Raw genomic sequence first — 20,370 nt, forward strand, 5'->3', positions numbered from 1 at the left:
CAGGAGGGACCGAGGGGCACGATGCCCAAGGCCCCAGCAATGGCAGGGAAATGATAAAGTAAGATATACTCAGATAATCCTCGCAAGTGTCTCGTACCCACATGCTGCAGAGGAAGGCAACCCCTACCCACCAAGGTCACTGTCAATCTAACCTGGGGAAAATTCCTTCCAGAACCCACATATGGCAAACAGTCAGACCCTGATCATATGAGAAAGAACCTCCCAGCTAAGCACCTGGGAGAAAGAATGCTCAGTGCCACTTCAGAGCCCCGCCCCACCCCACCCAATGTCCCCGATGCTTCAGAGAAAGGAGATAAATAAACCCTAAATATATTGCGGATGAAAAAAATCCCTTGTTGACTGCTGCCGTTGGCTGTCTGAAGCTCTGAAGCATGAGCTATAGGAACATAAGACATAAACCAGAAATGATATGGTAAGGCCAGTAGTACAGATACATGTGACAAAGGAGAATTCAGTGCAAATAACTAACATAAAATATCCTCCACCCCAGTTTCTGAAAAACGGTATATGGAAGAACATATACGGAAGAGAAGAAAAGAGAGGAGAAGTTGCTTATTCTTGATGAGAGAGAGAATTGTGTCCTGTGGCATTCCTTTCAAAGTGAAAACCAATTTTTTTTTAATTGAGGAATGAGGCAGCTTATGTGGTATGTCACAACAGAAAGCTGCCCTGTGACATGCTTTTGCCTATTTCAAATTTCAAAGTTTTGCAGTGCGTACTGGATAACTGTAACTGTATTGTTAGTCTGTCTGAAATTTTTCATTATAAGAGTCAAAAATGGGATACATAAAAAAGCCTACGGAATATTTACACTATTGTTTTTCCTGGTCTGTCAAATGTTGGCATACATCAGCGGTTCTCAACCTGCGGCCCACTGGCTACATGCGGCCCCATTATCACACAGCTGCGGCTCAGCTCCGCTGCGTGCTAAAGGCCGGCCCCGCATGGCGGGAGGAGTCTGGGGCAGCCAGCCAGCCGGCCGGCCCTGCACAGTGGGAAGGGTCCAGGCTGCTGCTGCTCTGCCACCCGGTTCCTGCGGCATATGCGGCCCCAATGATAAATAAGTGGAGAACCACTGGCATACATACTGGTACTTGTAGATCCTGCCAAAAATGTTTGCTCCTAAAATTATCTCTGCTAATCTTAGTGACTATTCTGGTCTACAACCTGGACTATAAACATGGTCTTCCTCTTCTTGATTGGTCAACCAAAATGAAACAGATTACAGACACTAAATTAGAGACATTGAACTTAAATACCAAGGTGATGGGTGCCTAAAACAGAGAGAATCATAAATAAGGACTAAACATTAAATTTATTTGCCAGAAATCTATTCAAAGCAAAATCTGTCAACAGATTGGCTAAAATGGAAAGAATAGGATGTACTATAATTTGCACGGAACTTCATTTTCACAGTCTTCCATTATTTCAAACAAATAAAGGTCAGCGGCAAGACTTAACTATGAACTTCCTCTGTCTCATGGTTGTAATACCTAAATACAATTAAAGTCAGGCACTGAATGTGTATCTTGGTACAGGAATTCTTCAAAGCATAAAGGAATACCACATTTAGCATACTAACTCCATGGCCTTTCCACCTTGCAAGCAATCGCAGGCTACAAATTTTGGCTGCACATCAGGCTGAGCTGTTTGGCAGAGAGGTCTACCTGAAGCAGATGACCCAAAACAGGGAAACCTTTGTTTTAGAGGCAGCAGAGTTGTGGAGCTGCCAGGTAGGTAGTTCGTGTAAGGGATCTCAATGTTTCTAGAGCTCAGTGACTAACATTCTCAGGCTCCTTGCTCTTCTGCTTCCTCTCCCATCTGGTCCCACAAAACATGGAAGAATTGCTGTAGTTCTGCAGTCCTCAACATATGTAGCTATGTGGTGGTGAAGGGTTAGGAGGAAAAGAAGGCTATGTACTTAGAAAAAATTAAATGATCTGGCAAAGTGTGAGTAGAGGCACATTCCCTATTATTGGAAAGTCCTGTGGGGTCCTCCCTCTTTCCACCAATCTCCTTTTATGTGGGGAGAGCATAGGGTAGTATTTGGGCCAAACATCCCTTCTCCCTATAGAATGGGGCCATCAGACAGGAGTAGCCCAATAACTTACAATTCTTCCCTGGCTATGTACAGCACTATAATTACTAGTAACTATGGTAAAACACAATAGGCAGCTCATCACCCATACCAAAATACAATGGTAGTAATTCATGTCTTCCCAAAGTATAAGATTTCATAGTACAAACTCCATCCCTTCTAGTTCAGATAACACTACAGTATATTCATTTTTTCTACTAAAAATGTTAATTGCCTTCAAACGTGAATACATTTTACCTGTGGCTTCCTCTAGTGTGGCAACATCTAGTCTGGGACTATAATTTCCATAACCAGCAGCAGTAAAAGCACGAATCTGGAAAACATACACTGTTCCTGGTTTCAAATTATTAATGGAAGCTGAAGTGGACTTGGTTTTTACTGTTGAATAAGTCCTCTCCCTTTGATCCTAGAAACAATAAAACAAAGGATGAAATTATATTTCCAGGTCAGATTTCATTATTGTTGCACATAAGCAACTGACAAGTGGTCCTGGCAGTTTATTTCAATTTTCTTTTCTTTTTTCTCCCACATAAAGAATGTAGCACACTCCGTGGAGTATTACAACACAGTGTCATTCATTGAGGGGTTCTTAAAATGACATAAAATTTAAATGAGAAGCACATGCTGTTAGTCATAAAAATCCAGAGATAAAATGATTGGCTTTGTGCCTCATTTCCTCAGATTCTGATGTATGAACAGTTTGATCATCAGTGAACTCCAAAGAAGTTCTCTATTGGTTGAGGAACAACATTTAAAGTGGTATCTTAACAATTCAGCTCCTACATTTAATGAAAACAATTTCTCGTATTGTTCCACAGTCAATAGTCTACATCCTGAACCCCTTATTCAGACAACTACGACTGTCCTCAAAAGAGATAGGAAGCTCTCTTTTTTCATCAGAGCAGTGCTATTTGCTTTCCTTTTTACAGCTTTCTATACTGCCCCTTTATTGCCAATAGCAATATATCAACATCAGGGCTAAACACTGAGGTCCTTGACTAGTTATTAACTCAGATTTCACTCAGGCAAATTAACATGGATTCCATTGCATAAGGTAAAACAGATTAAAAACTGAATAGGGAGTTCAGGATTTGGCTTAGAAAAAATTAAAAATAGCAATATCTATACATAATTATTATTTTTTAAAATGCTACGCAAGCTGTATCAGAAACTACAAAACAATTCAGATAGCAACCCGTACAAGGCATTTGCTGGGCCAAATTCTCTTTCTGTGTAGATATGGGCAACTGTGTTGATTTCAATGGCATTTTGCCCAATTAAACCAGTGGAGAATTCTGTCCACTGTGTTTCAGTGTAACAACAAAGCCCTGGTGTTGAAATATAGCATTTCATATGATGTGTCAGATTTCTTGTATAAGATGTGATAATGCCTTCTCCCATGGTCTGTCCACTCTGTCTTTTGAGTGAGCATGTCAGTTAGTGTAGAAATATTTTTCATATCTTCCCCAAGAGGAAATCAATCATCTATAAGCATGGTTAGGGATGCTGAAATGTATGTGTATGTGGGGGAATGGAGAGAAAAGGGGATGTGGAGGAGAAGGAAGCAGAAATATCAGGAAATGGTGAATAATTCTGTAGCTCTAGTATTGTAAATGTCAGTAGAACTCCAGAAGTTCAGAGTTTGAGTTCAAATACATAAACTAAGCTTATTTGAACTTTGAAAACCTCTTGAATTTTCGGAAAAAACTGGGCTAGAAATCTCACAAGAACAAACTTACCTGTAAGATTTCAGCCCTAGTCAGAAATCAGAACATTTCAGAACCTCAGAAACTTTTGATATGAGTTTGGTTCTAAAACAAGGTGAATTTTTAGGAAGTTTTATTTTTTAAGTTATCTAACTGTGACTGTTCCTGTAAGCAAGAGTCAGACGCATATTTCAAATTAAAATACATTTGCTTGTACATGCATGTGAGCAGTGTCATTGAATTCAAAAGACTACTCACAGGTACAAAGTTTAGTTTCTGAGTGAATATTTGCAAGATCAGGTCCTTAGTCTTGAATTCTCATTAACTAATTTAATTTTAATTGATGACTGGCAGATATTTCCCCTATAGCAGTAATTTAATACATTTATTGCAAATCTCTTGCACAACTCACTGAAACAACACAAATATATTGAATAAATAATAAAATCATATTCTCATGAGTCTTATTCACAAAAAGCTAAATGTTCTGTGATTTCATCTAGCATTTTCACTGTTTTACAAAGACCAGTGATGATTTTTACAGGCAAGAAACTATTTAGGATATGTAAAAATGGCATTTATTTGCAAAAAATAGCACTATTTAGTATTTGATAAACATATGAAAACTTATAATTTATTCCAAGGTAGAATTTCACTATTGTGTGTCTGTGAAAAAATGAATTAACTTGTAGAAACAGTAAAATTTTTATTGCAAGCTAAAAATTGAGGTATGCAGCTCTCTGACAAGTGTTGTAATAAGAGTAATTAAACTAAGTTACTCAGAGTTATGATCATTCAATTATCTACCTTTTACTCTTCTTTGTAACCCAAGTAAAAATAATCAGATAAGTACATTTGTGTTATTCAGCACAAAAAACTATATGAGACATTTGATATTGGATACAATCTGGTATGAATTTAACTAATTGTATGTTACCTAGAAACTTGACATACTCAGCTCTGAAATAAATATAATTATTAGCTTGGATATGGAGTTAAAATACATCCTCCACAGTGATCACAAAAGAGCTCCTTCCTTTATTATATCTTAATTCAGCCTTTTTTTAGAAGCCTTTATAGCACTAATTAATATCTTGCATGTATAGAACAGTTTTCATTCTGGAGGATTCAAATTTTTTTTAGAGATTATGGATAAAATCCTTGCCTCACTGATGTCGATGGCAAAAGAACACTCATCTTCACTGGGGCCAGGAGTTCATGCTACCTATACAAGGATAACTTCACCCACCATGGAAATGCAACCACTTACTACCAACACACTATTGAGAGCTTTTAGGGGATCAAGTGAAAGATAATTCATCCAACTGAAATTTCAGGGGAAATGGATCAAGATTTGAGACATCAGGTCTAACATGCCCAACTCTGGAAAAGTGCCATAGGTTATTTTATTACCAAAAGTGATCAGGGGCTTTATTTTATGTCTGATCGCAACAGCACATTTCCAACAGCCTAGACGTATTACAAACAAGGGATAAGAGATAGAAAAGTCACAAGTCTCTTGCAAAAACAAGAGCCCTGCTTATTGTAATCATATAAAAACAAGCAAGATAAGCTATCGAGTGGATGTTTTCATTTGTGTAATATACAAATACAATATACAGAACCTATCATGATAATAAATTAATGGGATAGAAAGATGGTTATTAAAAATCAACTACAACCTGAAATGACACAACAGATAATAGTATGGTATAATTACCATGGCATTAAAATTTGCCCACGGAAGAGTGGGATGACATGATGCAAACAGCACATTGCTGTGCATTTCACATGCACTTACTTTCTCGTAATACTTGATTTCATATTCAGTGATGACTCCATTAGGATGTTCTGGTTCCTGCCAGGAAAGCTCCACGCTCCTCTGCAGCACTCTCTCTTTCATTACTTCGCTAACTTGCGAGGGAGCTGTTTGGACGAGATGTGTCAATAAACAATGAGCAAATTTGCTGGATGTCTCAAATCAAACGTCACTACCGATCAGTCCCATGCTGTGCCACTTTCATTAAGGTAAAGGAAAGCACCTTTTCATAGTTCACAATTCAAAAGTTAATGAATATTCAAGCAGAACCTTATTACTGTTCATAAACCATAATAGAAATCTAAATTAAAGTGCAAACAGCAACAAGATAGCATTGTTCAAGCTAGTGCAAAACTGGAATTGATAGGATCAGAATGACAATTAAGCAAATGAATTCTAATTAAGCCAGGAAAATAGATTTTCAGATTAATCTCCTGTGGTAAATTAAGAGTCCAAATATTTATTACACATGTTTTGACAACACTTATAAAAAAAAGAAAAGAAAAATGAAGAGAAAGAAACAAAAAGACTATCATATTCGGACTGATTTCAAACGGCTGCTTCTAGATCCTGTTCAAACAATTACCAGCAATGTTCTTTTATGACCGCATTTTCTTGGTAATGAAATCTACATAGTAAAGATTGCAAACCTGTTTCAATTATAAACCTTTGTTTTCACTCACTCAAAACATTCTGAAACTTTCTTCCTTTTGGGGTGAAATTTTCAAGGCTTAATTAATACAGTATGTTCTTGCAGAGTGAAGAGGTAAAACAAAACAAAACAAAAACCCCAAACAAGCAAACAAACAAAAATACAAACCCCCATACTCTATGTTTTTCTACTGCACCACTCTTTCGATACACATACTACAAAAACCAGGTGAATTTTAGAACTTGAAGCATGGTATGCAAATAGTGTGACACCACAGTCCCATTTAAAAATATATTGGTCAGGTAATAAAGTGATAATTAAGTTATAAGTGATTGAAAAGGTTTTTGCACAAGTAATTTTGATTTCTCTTACAACAGATCCAAGTTCTGGGTAAAAATAATAATGTATGGGTAATCCTGTCTAATGATACTGAAAGGTGGCAGATTTTCTTATTTATTATTAAGTGGATCTAGTGACGCCATCCCCTTAATGGGTACTTCCAAAGATGTGGAGACAAAAAATTACAATGTGGAATAGAAAACTACCTAAATGTAACCATTTTGCAAATGTCAGTTGTATGACATTTTAGCCCTGTTTGATGTTACCTCTTGTCCTGACAAAAGACAAAAGATTCCCATGGTATACCAGGCACATCAGAGCTGGATCCTACTACCATTCAAGTCAATGGAAAGGCTCCCATTAACTCTAATGATGCAGGATCAAGTTCATGTAGAATAAGGTTATTGAGATGGTCTGATCCTCCTCCCACTGAAATCAACGGTGAGATTCCCACTGTTGTTCATGAGAGTTGGATCAGATCCAGAAAATCTATTCAGAGCAATGGATCCATACATACTAGGAGAAATCAAAATTAGAAATAAAATTGATTTTACCTTTGTCAGACACAGGATCCACTGCTCTGGTCAGATGTCATAATTCATGAGAAGTGACCACTACATATGGAAAGTAATAAAATAGCAAACACCCACAAAAATAGTCACTACCAACAAAGGCAATGGGTGGCTCTGGGGCAAAGAAAAAGAATCACTTTAGTAACCCTTTCAGAAGATGGAAATAGTCTGAGATTTATAAGATGCAGTAAAGACTATTCAAGTAGTTCTGAAACTAAAAAAATTATGGTTTCCCAGAAGGAATCCCTGCACCCTCTTTTTTTATGCATAAAATTACATAATATGTAAATTTCATCCCTTCTTTGAATATCACAAATTTTCAACCTGAAATCAGGGCACTTAGAACAGACTGAAGGATCTGAAATCTAGTATTTGCATCCGAAGAAACTAGCAACTCAGTTTCGCCATTGTTAGAAAAAGCAGATATTGACAACCAGGCTTAAAATGTTACCCACCCACCCAAGATGTTGCATATGCCTGTTAGAATAAGCCTCAAATGGGAGTCTAAAATAACTTTGTGAAAGAAGATAAGACTGGGGAAGATGTGATTAGCGTGCTAACAGGCAGGAAGATCCAACTCCTAAAAAAGGAATTCTGCTTCCATTCACTTGAGCTCGACAGGAATACACATGAATTATGACACCCTTCAAAAGAAATGAGAACAACAAAGGAGAAAATCACTTCTGAGAATGCTTCTTGGCATCTATTTTTTTTTAGAAGATCCTGATGAAACCCACACCTTTTGTGATATCATAAAGTTTCTCTTCTTTGATAGGAGAAGGGGCTGTTGCACTGGGGAAATGGTAAAATTCTCACGGAAATGCACAAAACTCAAGCCTTAAAAAATGACTGGTTAATATCAGCAACAGGAGAAAATCATCAGTGAAAAAAAATATTGTGGATCCCATGATTTTCTCCTGCATTCTCTGAGATTCTGAAAGTCATAAACCGTTAGTTAGGGGAAAAAGTTATCCTTGTTTTCAGATATGCAGATAGTGCATCATTTCACACTGCGATGGCTGTATCTCTAGACAACTAATGGGCCTGATCCTACTGATGTCATTGGATTCTGGCTCTATCCATAAGGAACCCAGAGAAGATCTGGGGCCTTTTGCTGCAGCAAATTAGGCTTTGGGTGAACTTTGTTTTCCTTCACCCAAAGCCTAATTTGAACCTTTTCCATTCCAGTATTAAGCATGGGCATTTTTCTTCTCTTAATTTAAAGAATACGCAAATTAAACTCTAACTTTTATGCTAATTCAAAATTAAATGTTGTACAAATATAACGAAAAAGTCAAAATATGCTCTGCATGGCCAAGTTAATGTTGCTCTAGGAAACTCAATTTCTGCATTTCTAACCTCTTTTTATTTTAATTGTGCATTAGTATATCTTTTAAAATGTAACCTATTTATGTTTCATTAGAGGGCTTAGAGAATCCAGGGAAACAAAGGATTCAAAGCATGCCTGATAATTTTCATTCTAACCTATTATGTCATTAGTCAATATAATCAAAGTTGAAGTCCCTTAACATAGGCTGCTGAACTGATAAAATCTAACTGTATCACACAAACTTCATGGTTTAGTAGAAGCATTCCAAATCCAAGCTCTCTCTCTCTCTCTCTCGATAACTGCATGCTTGGAGTATTTTCACTCTAATTAGTGGCAAATACTCCTTTGGTAGCTAAGACTCTGGAATGCAGCAAACCAATTTACTCTGTCTAATTTTCTTTGTGATGATTAACTAGTTGTCTTCTTTGTCTAAATGAGTAGCAACAGCATGCTGGCTGAATTTCAGAGGGGTCCTTGTGTTCCATGTATCATATTCCATTTCACCCAGTAAAATGTTTTCAGGCTGTTAATTTAAAATTTTAGATGTCCAAAATTGTTAATGTTCATACTTATTCTAATACAATTATACAGTACTAAGGTCATCTGAAATTGTTCCCAATGTTCACTCCCTTTGGTTCTATCTGATTTAATTTTTTCATTCCACTGGTCATCCTATTTATTTTTCTTTTAACCAAGGAAGCAATATGAACTACTCCCTTTGGGATTAGTTAACCTTGCTTATCTGGGGATATTGGGAAAGTAATGTGTGCCATGCATGGCTCCCACTTAACCTCTGGACAAAGCCTAAGACAAAAAAAGGATTATTTCATCTTTTCCTTTAGAGAAAACAAATTAAGGGGAGGAAAATTAGATTATTTTGCAAACCTTCCAAGTTATATTGTAGATGTGCAAAACTAGTTTGAGTTGGTGAACCCTATTTCCTGTTAACTGGCAGCCTTATTTTCTCCCAAGACGGATTTGATTTAAAAGCAAAATAAAATACGGGTTTGTTCTTTTCCTAGTTAAAGGGAAGACTGTGCTGTGTACTAGTGCTAAGAAAAGCCACAATCAGTAATTTCCATGGTTCAAAGTTGTTCCCAGATTGGTGTACATGGCCCCAAGACACATTGTAGCTCTGATTGAAGCCCCTGACATAGAGCAGAGGGAGGGGGAAGTGATGTTGATAAGTGTTCTACCCTGGTTATTCTGGGCTGGCAGCAGGGCCAGCTCCAGGCACCAGCTTAACAAGCAGGTGTTGGGGCGGCCAAGGGAGAGGGGCGGCACCTGCGGCAATTTGGGGGCGGCAGGTCCCTCACTCCCTCTAGGAGCGAAGGACCTGCTGCTGAACTGCCGCCGCCAATCGCGGCTTTTTTTTCTCCCAATTGCTGCCACCTATCGCGATCGCAGCTTTTTTTTTTTTTTTTTTGGCTTGGGGCAGCAGAAATGCTGGAGCCGGCCCTGGCACGCAGAGCAGTTCACTGGTGCCTCTAGGAAGCCACTGTGAGTTAGAGCAACAATGTGGGCTGTTGCAACTTCGTCTGGGTGCTCGTCCCAGAATTCAACAGGCACAGAGGTGACTTTAAGCCACCTTACCTTGCCTCTTGGGCTGCATTTTCTGAGCTCCTTTTGAGAGATGCAGCTCAGAATCAGGGCCTCTGTATTCATTTTTTTCCATTACAATTTTTCTCTCTTGTTCTCTATGGTCATTTCCCCCATAGTCTCACTCTCTTAATACATGCGTCTGACGAAGTGGGTATTCATCCACGAAAGCTTATGCTCCAATACATCTGTTAGTCTTAAAGGTGCCACAGGACTCTCTGTTGCTCTCTTAATACTATCTGTTTTGTATTCGAGTTTTCATTGATTCCCCCCCACGACCCCATTTCTGGCTTCTTTCTGATCCTTAAACCCATGCCCAGCCACCTCCCCACAGTGTCTCCTGAAGGACCTGAACATTCATTAATAAACCAATAGAATTTTTTAATTCACAATGTTTCTGTGAGTTGAAAATTTGTCAAACCATGTTAATCCATCCCTTAAAAAGAACCGGTATAGCTAAAAGATAGTCTAAAAAAAAAAAAAAAAAAGAATCATCGTACCTCCAAACAACCCTACGCAACAAAAACGAACTAGAATTATGGCTACACTGCTACAGTGAGTATTTCTTCATTCCAGTAAACTGGTAACTGCAGAAGGCTCCATAGCAAAGCTTGTGGTAGAGACATTTCTGACAGCACTCCCAGTCAGCTAGGAACCTGATGGTAGGGCGGTGTGCTGTGCACTCTTCAACTCCCAGTGCACCATTGCTCCCAAGAGTCACCATTTCTCAGAATCCAGCTAATTATTTCTATGATGTGCTCCATTGGGGAACACACGCTCTTCAGAACAATGTCTGCTATCAACCTTCTTTCTGACGTTCCTCACCTCCCGTTTCCTTCCTTCGTGCTGACACAACAAAGAGTACATCAAATGCTCCACCTACCAGGACTGACAGGTGGATGTCCCTACACATGCTGCAGAAGAAAGCACTGCTAGCATGACAGGCGCTCAGCACACCGTTTTTTAAGAGCTTCAAATATACCATTCAGCACAAGAAAAAATTGATTTTTCACTGGGTTTCAACATCTTAGCCATAGAGAAATATAACTTTGCTGGGCTTTGCTGATAAAGCCTTCAAGTTATATGGATTTCAAGCTGGTCATCATTTTCAGATCAGGTTGTAGAGAAAATTAAAACTGAAATGTCAAAAGGAGCAGGATATTCCAAGGAAATACTCTGCTACGGAGAGAACATTGCATTCGGTAGGGCAACGTGTTACATCCATCTCCCTAAACCAACCACATGGCACATTATTAATAATATATATGAATATTTATAGATAGAAAACTGCAACAACAGTGTTAGAAAGTAATCCTTTACACCCAACTTTTTTAACACTTTTTTAAACACACTACTTGCCCATGCCTTTAACCTATATCCTGAGCTAAATAAATTAGTCTACTTCTCAGTCCTAGAATTTTCCTCAATACAATGTGATAACATTTCCAAAGCACAGTGATTGATGTGAAATGAAATGCTTTCCTCTTTATATTAACCTGAAACCAGAATTAAAAAACAAAACAAAACAATGTCAGCTGAAAAACTGAAAGTATGGGAAGCTGGAGTTTGCTGTGTATCAGCAAGTAAGGCATTGCATGGGCACTTTTAGCACAAAATCAACTGAAATGCAGCTTTCATAAAAATACTCCGCAAAAGAGAGCTACTCAGCCATTTCTCCAAGATTTGTTAGACTTAAAGTCCTGTACATCAATGCACTGCAATTACACCCAGCAACATCAGTCACGGAAACTTTTCATTTGATATGCTTTGTGAGAAATCTGTCTTGAAATAACATTTCCAGGCAAGAAATAGTCATGTAGAAGTGGAGTTTGCATTAAACAAAATTGCTCAAATCCTTAAGGAATGAGGGATTCAGTTCTGCAGCCATGGGTTATGCGAAGAAGTCCTGCTGAATTAATGACAATAAATACTGCAAGACTGGGGGTTCCCTATTATAAAATGATAGTGGAACTATGGATGCAACTGGGCTTTCCTCATCAGTGTTGCCATAATAATATTATATCCAGTAAGTGAACAGAGTTGACTGTTTGTAGTATAGCCTTTTATTTTATGACAAAAATAAGACACTTAGGACAATTGGGGCTTGATTCTATACTCATTGAAGTAAGTGGCACAACTCCCATTCACTTTAATGGTACAGCACCCTAACAGCATTTCTTGTGTGGCTTTTGGCCTTGTACTTTTTTGTATCCCCAAGGTATGCTGCAATTATTCAGAAATGGTAGATTTTTTGTAATGCCGTGTTCAGATCCGCTTGTATATCATTGTAAATATTTATCTTAGGCTACAGTAAAATTACATGAAATATTAACTATAAGGGCATATTGTATCAATTGACGAAGTATTCAGTATCAGTCCTAAAAATGCAAAACATAAATGGAAGTACCGATCATACCATTACTTATTATATATTTATTTAAATAATTTCTCTTTCAAATATATATTTGAATACCAGTCTGTCTGTTTTCTGTGCAGATTATTGTAGACTGGAATCAGGGCCTGCTTTAGGGAATTTTCCCACGAATTGGGCCCCACACCTAAGAGGGCCCTGAGCCCCAAAGAAGAGCGCCTAACTTAGGCGCCTTTTTAATTTTTACTCACTTGGCAGCGGTCCGGGTCTTCGGCGGCACTTCAGCAGCGGGTCCTTCAGTGCCACAGAAGACCCGGAACAAGTGAAGGACCCGCCACCGAAGTGCTGCCGAAGACCCGGACCGCCGCCGGGTATTCGAATGCGGTCCCGCACTTCCTAAAGCCCACCCTGACTGGAATTGCTCTGAATTTACAACCATTTTATCTGAGTTCAGTATCTGGCCCATTATATACAGTGCATGCAAAGATCTACGTAGAAAGAAACTGAAATAGGAAAATATTAGGACAAGACTAGATCAGTGGCTCTCAGCCTTTCCAGACTACTGTACCCCTTTGAGGAATCTGATTTGTCTTGCGTACCCCAAGTTCGTCTCACTGAAAAATTACTTGCTTATAAAATCAGACATGACAATACAAAAGTGCCACAGCACACTGCTAATGAAAAATTGCTTACTTTCGCATTTTTACCATATAATTATAAAATAAATCAATTGGAATATAAATATTGTAGTTACATTTCATTATATAGAGAAGTACAAACAAGTCATTGTCTGTATGAAATTTTAGTTTGTACTGACTTCGCTAGTGCTTTTTATGTAGACTGTTGTAAAACTAGGCACGTATCTAGATGAGTTGATGTACCCCCTGGAAGACCTCTGTGTGCCCCCAGTGGCACATGTACCTCTGATTGAGAACCACTGGACTAGATTATTGTTAGCCCTTTTGTGGCTGTTAAAGGAGAGAATAAAAATCTCCCCACTTCTCCATTATCAGTCCTGTGAAAGAACTGTAGCAAATTATTCCCCCCCCCCCCCCTGCCCAATGCAACTAGGTAATTTTGGAAGATGGTGCAGCTCCACACCATATCTTATGCTAGACTGTAGCTAAATACCACAATTTAACCCAGAGAGTATATGCCGGCACTGACTTCAAAGTCTCTCTGGGTTTACACAGGCATAGCTAAAATCAAATCTTGCCCCATGTCTGCGTGCATTGTATAACTTTATTGGTGTAAATATTTCCCTTATCTGTTTACTAAATTTCCCACACACATGCAAAGCATTTTCAGGAACAAACCAAAATAGCCTGTGCTCCAGTATGGCACTGATGCTCAGCTTATGACAGTGATCTGTTCTACCTCTCTTCCTAAGAGTGTTTGTCTGTTTTGAAACATTTGTGTATATCCGTCTTCATGTTTGCGCTAATGTGCCAAAATCACACAGTAATACGTACAGAAGTGGCAGCAGAAACCATGGCAGCTCTTAAACTGAATATTTTAAAATAGATGGACAAACATTTACAGCACTCTCACTTTTGTTACAGCGTATATCTCTGGCCCTCGGTTAAGTCTCCACATGACAAAGCAGCCTGTGATAAAAGGTTATTGAGTACCACTGTATTATGCCATTAGTACCTATTGCTCTGGATCAATGACAGAGAAATTCCCCACTGTGTTTACAAGCTGCAGCATACAGAAACATATCCAAATAAATCAGTTATTTTACACTAACAACATCCTACAGAGAAGCCACTTTAACTTCTCCTCAGATACACTTTGCTTTCTGGCTCATAAATATAATACTGTGTGCTTACAATGCTCTGTAAGCTGTAGGCAGAGAGGCAACCAGCTCACTGAACCACTTGGGGATTTTTAAGTAGTAGATGGTAAAAGGCACAAACTCAAGTAATAGCTGACTGCACTACTCCATTACAGCTTTTTCTCATTGTTTTTGCGGTTGAAAAGCTCCCAAATTACTTGCTGATCTATGGGGAGCAACAGTAAGAATGGCTGTTTGAATATATCTGCAAATCGATTAAGGAAAAACTAGGAATCAGAAATAGATTAAAAGGAATCTACATTCTGATTAATTCCGCTTCCCACCTCACATATTAGCTAAATATGATCATATTCACACCGTTCTTACTAAAATTACGCAGTTTCAAATTTGCAAGAAATGCCCTTATTTAGTATTGGATGTGCAATAATTTAGTAACTTCCCATCCGTTTGTTATTGCTGATGTATTCAGAATAATTAGAGGTTCAATGCTAATTCCTATTATCAAGCTTTGTAAATCAGCCCTGGGATCAGTTATGTGTGCTGTCTACAGTGACACAATCGTAGGACAGAAACCAATAAGGACAAAAGAACAAACAAAACAAAAACTCCAACCTTCAAAAAGACATAAAACAAACAAAAAACAGTTTATGAAGATAAGAGCTAAATGTTTGTCTGTCAAGTATTTCTGGCCAGAATCTGCTCCAAGACCTGTTGTATGACTTCCCTGTTTCTTTTGCCTGACATCTGGTACAAATATTATTGGCATCTCTGTGTCCCAAACTGCTGACATGGGTATCAATCAGTGCCGAACTGATGCTGACTTGTGTAACAAGTGACAATACCACTTCCCAAGGCATCCACAACTTTTCCCTCTCGAATGGGTTTTGACATGTCGGGAACAAAGCGGATTCTTACAAATGTGTTAGAATAATAAACTAGCCTTACAACTAACACAGAAAGGCTTTTGTTCTCTAGCAGTGTTTGTTTTCTTCCACCGAAGAAATATTTTTATATTAATTAGGTTTTTTATTTTTGTTCTGCCTTTTTTTGAGATTCAGCTCTTATACTGACTCTTCAAAGGCAAAACATCTGCCTCTGGATTAAAACCCTGACCCAGAGGTCCTGCAATTTAGAAAAGTCTCCCAAACACAGAGACATTGTTTTCCCAGTGGGCTACTCATCTACTTTATGTTTTCTTTCTCTTGTTATTCATCTCTAGTGACAAGTGTCAATTATGGGCAAAAGACTGATGGGATGAAAAAATAAAGCACAATTTACAAATCATTTCCCGTGGAAGTGGACAGGTGTAATGACAGAGACTGTTCGCTGTAATTGAATTCCTTGCTGCTCTCTACTCAGTCACAAGAAGATGTCAACTTCAAGGATGTTAGTCATGGAAAAATATCTTAATATATGTTGATTTTTACAGTATAGTTGGTAATACCATTCACGCTTAACTTGTCCACAAACAAGAATGATATTTCTGAAGGGAAATATGATGCCTGACGAATAAAACAATGGTTTCAGAGGCCTGCACCCTGGTATGATTATGTTTATTAGAGTAGGATGTCCAAGCGATACTTGAATACATTCCAATCACAGGGGAAAAAAAATTGTTTCAGACACAGCCAACAAAACCCTGGAGATGAGTGCCATTAAAAAAAAATCACTGATCAAATATTAACTGCAAAATGTATAAATAGTCCATAAAGATTTCAATGGAAAACAATAATTAGTACTGTGCCACATTCAAGGACATAATTGTGTGCTTGGAGAAAAAAAAAGTTTTCTTTGCTAGCACTCCTAAAATGTGTACAATTTCTATTTCATCTTTCCAATTTCATTTGAAATTCATTATAATAGCGCTGCTAATAGTGAGTACATTTATGCAAACACAGCAGGCGGCAGTCCCAGAGATTGCAGTGAGAGTTCCCGGAACCGAGGGCTCGCAAGTACACACTATGGACCTGATTCTCCTCTCCTTTATAAATCAGAATAACTCTACTGAACTTAATGAAGCTACACAGCTATAAAACTGGTGTAAATTAAGCCAGACTGTGAACTCCTTACCGACAAAGATGCAAAGTTAATCACAACAGTAGTCCCATTAATGGAAGTGAGATTACTATTCTGAGTAATTGCTCACCAGTGTGAATAAGGTGATCAGCATCTGGCCTTATGTCTATTAATGTACAAACCTCCTGATCATTGATAGAAATTCCCTTTGATACAATGTTACTTTGATGTATCCCTAAAACAAAATGTTAAATGAAAGTCATTTCAAGCATGAGAATCTTTTTTTCCATAAACTATTCCATAAATTAGATCTGGCAAACCAAGACAGAGAACATGCATTCAAACTTAAAAAAGAATCTCTATTTATAAACAGAATAATAGATATTTCAAAGAGAGAATATATATATTCCTTTAATAAAGTCATGCCCAAAATATATGCAAATACTTGAAGTTTATTATACTGTCTTGGTTTCCTGCAAATAATGTTCAACCAATTATACTGATAAAAATAACACATTTCCAGGGTTTATGTAACTTTACTAAGAGCTAGTTTATACATTTATACATATATACAGTGGTGTAATGCACACTACGGTGGGGAAGGAGGGGATTTATAAAATGTACTGATGTGTTGTGAATTAATTGATCTCTGTAGACATTGCTAGTGAGCACAAAGACTACATCTATATTACGAGATAGCGGTGTGATCCCAGTCTGCATACACATACTCTCACCAGTCCTCATCGCCTGAGTACCAATAGCAGTGTAGCCAAGGTTGTACCTGCAAGGGCAGCATGGCTTAGCTGTGCTGAGTATGTACCATTGGTTTCCGGTGGGTTTGTACTCACCACAGCTTGACTATACCACTATTTATACTTGAGCTAGCTGTATAAGAGTTAGTGAGAGTATGTGCATACAAGCTTGGAATCACAACCCTACCTCACCCCTAGTTTCAAACAGCCCTACAGTAAAGTACACTAGGGAACTTTTAGTGCACCCGAGCAGGGTCTACATGGGTCAGTGCGTTTTAGAAATCATACTACAGTAATGTGTATTGCTGCACTCTATAGACAAGCCCTAAGAATTTATCTAGCATAAGTTTAAAAGATACTCTTTTTGTCTGTGTATCCGACCTTCCTCTTGCATAGACAATACACTACTACTATCTTCAAAAATTCTTAGGTCTCATTGACTTTCAATATGACCTAGGCTCCTGAGTCACTTAGGTGCTTTTGAAAATGTTACCCTATATCATTTCAGTGTACAAAGAAGTCTGCTCCCTTTCCAGTTTCTGCTTATAACAGAAGTTTACACTTGCACTTGCATGATGTAAAAAAATGTATGACTGGACAGAAATAAGTCATGCCGTGAAAGACTTAACTAAATGATTTTAGGGTACTAGGAAATTGTCAAATTGTTACACACCTCTTATTGGCTACATTTTCCTATACACTAGTGTAGCTATCATGGATATGAGAGGAACCTAAGTTTATTGCCCAAAGGTTAAGTTTTTTGTGTAATTACTCCCCATCAAATTTGCTGCTGTTATACATTACAAAATGTCAGTTGTGCAATTTCCTTTTTTGATTAGTTCCACTCTTAGCAGAGACAGATTCGGACCTCACATCAGTTATACACTAGTTCAGTTACATTGCTTTCAGTTGAGTTACTCTTCATTTATACCACTGTAAACAAGATCAGATTCAGGCCCTAGAAGTAAAATGATGCTTTATAGCACAGTTGCATTTTTTTAAATGAATGGAATATGAAGCATTTCCATGCCATTAAAAATGTAATTATTGCAACTGATCATGAACCTAGCTGCATCACTAATCAGCTAGTCTCTCATTTTTCACAACCAGATTAAAATGTCCTTGTGACTTCTGCCAAGGTATGATTATATTATTATTCTGTAAGTAGTTTTGTCTACAACCTTCTCCTATTATCTAGGATTCCCTGCCCTTCTTCAGTATAGCAGATGTTTTTCTATGTAGACTGTATAGCACAACATCACACAAAGAGGCCCCGAGGCTACAAAACAGTAATATTTCTAAATATACAAAAAATCATAAAAAGTTTGTGTTTACCAGTCATATCAACCAAATAATAATATTTAATGCTTCCATAATTCTCATCCAGAGATCTCAATATGCTTATATGGGTGGGCATAATAAACATTATTGTCCACATTTAACAGAACTAGAAGCCGGAAAGGTTAAGTGTCTTTTTCAGGTCACACAGTAACCCACAGAAGAGTCAGAAACAGAACCCATGTTGTTTGACTGCTAATCCTGTGCTCTGTCTATGTGACCACACTTCAATGGAATTCCTTTTTTTCACAGCAATATAAGTGAGATCAGGCCCTGTATCATAACGAATGCACACACATGGGTAGACTTAAAGTTGCATGGTCAACTATAGCTTTTATTTCCTGAATTTGAATTTAAAGTACTGAACTTAATGTTTTCACTGCTGCTCTTTGTATAAAATAGAAAAATAAATTATGTATGATTCCCAGTGCAACACAGACTGGCAATAAATATAGTGCATGTTAGTTCTTTTTACTTGGATACATATGTAAAAACCCCGCTTAGAATGTTGCTATGCTAAAACACTTCCCTGGCTACTCAGTGATAAAAATGTTCATTGACTCATTACCTCAGGATGCAGTTTTCTACTGAGTCCATCATCTAGCTTTTGCATGAATCCTGCTGGATTCAAAATTAGAGAGACAGTTATTCAATCACTCATTGAAAGCTTCACTGCATTCACGGATCAGAAATAATAAAAGAAGCAAAAGAATTCACCTTCTGTTCCAATTAACCATCAGTGGCTCAATTAATCATAAAATATACCTGGTGAGGATGAGGACAAATCTTATTTTAAACCCTTCTCAAGGTTTTTTTTTTACCCAGTATCTGTCCTTTCCTAAGTGAATTAAGGGTTTTGTGAAAAGGTGCATCTGGAGTCTGATAATATTGGAACTTGAAGTACTTTTTTCAAAAATAAAACAGGTATCTCCTGGGTAACAACAAAGAGAGCATCTTACAAATAGGATTTGGGCACACTACCTGGGGTTGAAATATCTGAACTTCTTTTAGGTTTTGGGAAGTTGAGGCACAGCCAGGGCCGGCTCCAGGCATCAGCTAAGGAAGCAGGTGCTTGGGGCAGCCAATACAAAGGGGCAGCACCCCGCCCACTGTTGGGGCGGCACGTCCGGGTCTTCGGCGGGAATTCGGTGGCGGGTTCCTCAGTCCCTCTCTTCCTCTTTGAGCTGCTGCCGAAGTGCTGCCAAAGAGGAAGAGAGGGAGAGAAGGACCCGCCGCCAAACTGCCGCCAAAGAGTGGAGCGGCGCGATTGAGCTGCCATGGCTTTTTTTCTTTTCTTTTCTTTGCCGCTTGGGGTGGCAGAAAACCTGGAGCCAGCCCTGGGGACAGCCCAATGTAGCCACAGAATATCTGGAAACCCAGTGGGGAATGGGAGGGAGGCAGCAAACTAAAGTGCTGGTACCTCCTTGTGGCAGGTGTCCAGGGTAGGTATTTGTTATGGAAGGGAGATGAGTTTTGGAGAAAATGGATTGGAAAAGAATTTAAAAGAAAACATTCCTTAAGGGAGCTTAGGAAGTGTGGTTCTAGGCTCCCGCCTCTGGTAGAGCACGGAGCCATCCCCCCTCTCTAGCCCTCTTAACCTCTTACAAGGGGAGGGCGGCAGGTGCCCAGCCATGGGATGGCTGGGACCAGGTTGGGGATTGTGTGGAAATGATTAAGGACATGATAACCATCTGCACTGTACAATTTATTGCAAGATACGCCCGGCTATTTGAAGCGAATAATGTTGTGGCCCAATTAAACCACATCTATTGCCTCGCCTGTCTTCTGGCATAGATGGACAATGTCACTTTATTCATTCTGCCTTCACTCAAGTCTCCACCTTGATCTTTTCTCTCTGAGGTCTCTGGAAACAATTCTCATCCCTTATACACTAAAACACCCAAAGCTCTGAAAACCCTTTCCATAGGAATTTAAAAATATATATGTACCATAGTATTG

General features: G+C 38.4%; 1 protein-coding gene across 9 annotated transcripts in view; it reads right to left on the minus strand.

Moving 5' to 3' along the window:
• The window catches only part of EPHA7 (EPH receptor A7), a 175,901-nt gene that overhangs the window by 26,768 nt on the left and 128,763 nt on the right, over positions 1–20,370 (minus strand). For all 9 annotated transcript variants that reach the window (XR_010599541.1, XM_065588208.1, XM_005301153.4 and 6 more), the window contains 2 exons: positions 5,627–5,751; positions 2,357–2,525 (listed from right to left, as the gene is read on the minus strand). Coding sequence is in view for 8 of the 9 variants with exons in the window: in XM_065588208.1 (XP_065444280.1) it covers positions 2,357–2,525; positions 5,627–5,751 (294 nt within the window). In the remaining variant the exon portion in view is untranslated. The remainder of the gene's footprint in view (positions 1–2,356; positions 2,526–5,626; positions 5,752–20,370) is intronic.

This window comes from Chrysemys picta, chromosome 3, assembly GCF_011386835.1.
Source record: "Chrysemys picta bellii isolate R12L10 chromosome 3, ASM1138683v2, whole genome shotgun sequence".
NCBI classification, from domain to species: Eukaryota; Metazoa; Chordata; order Testudines; family Emydidae; genus Chrysemys; species Chrysemys picta.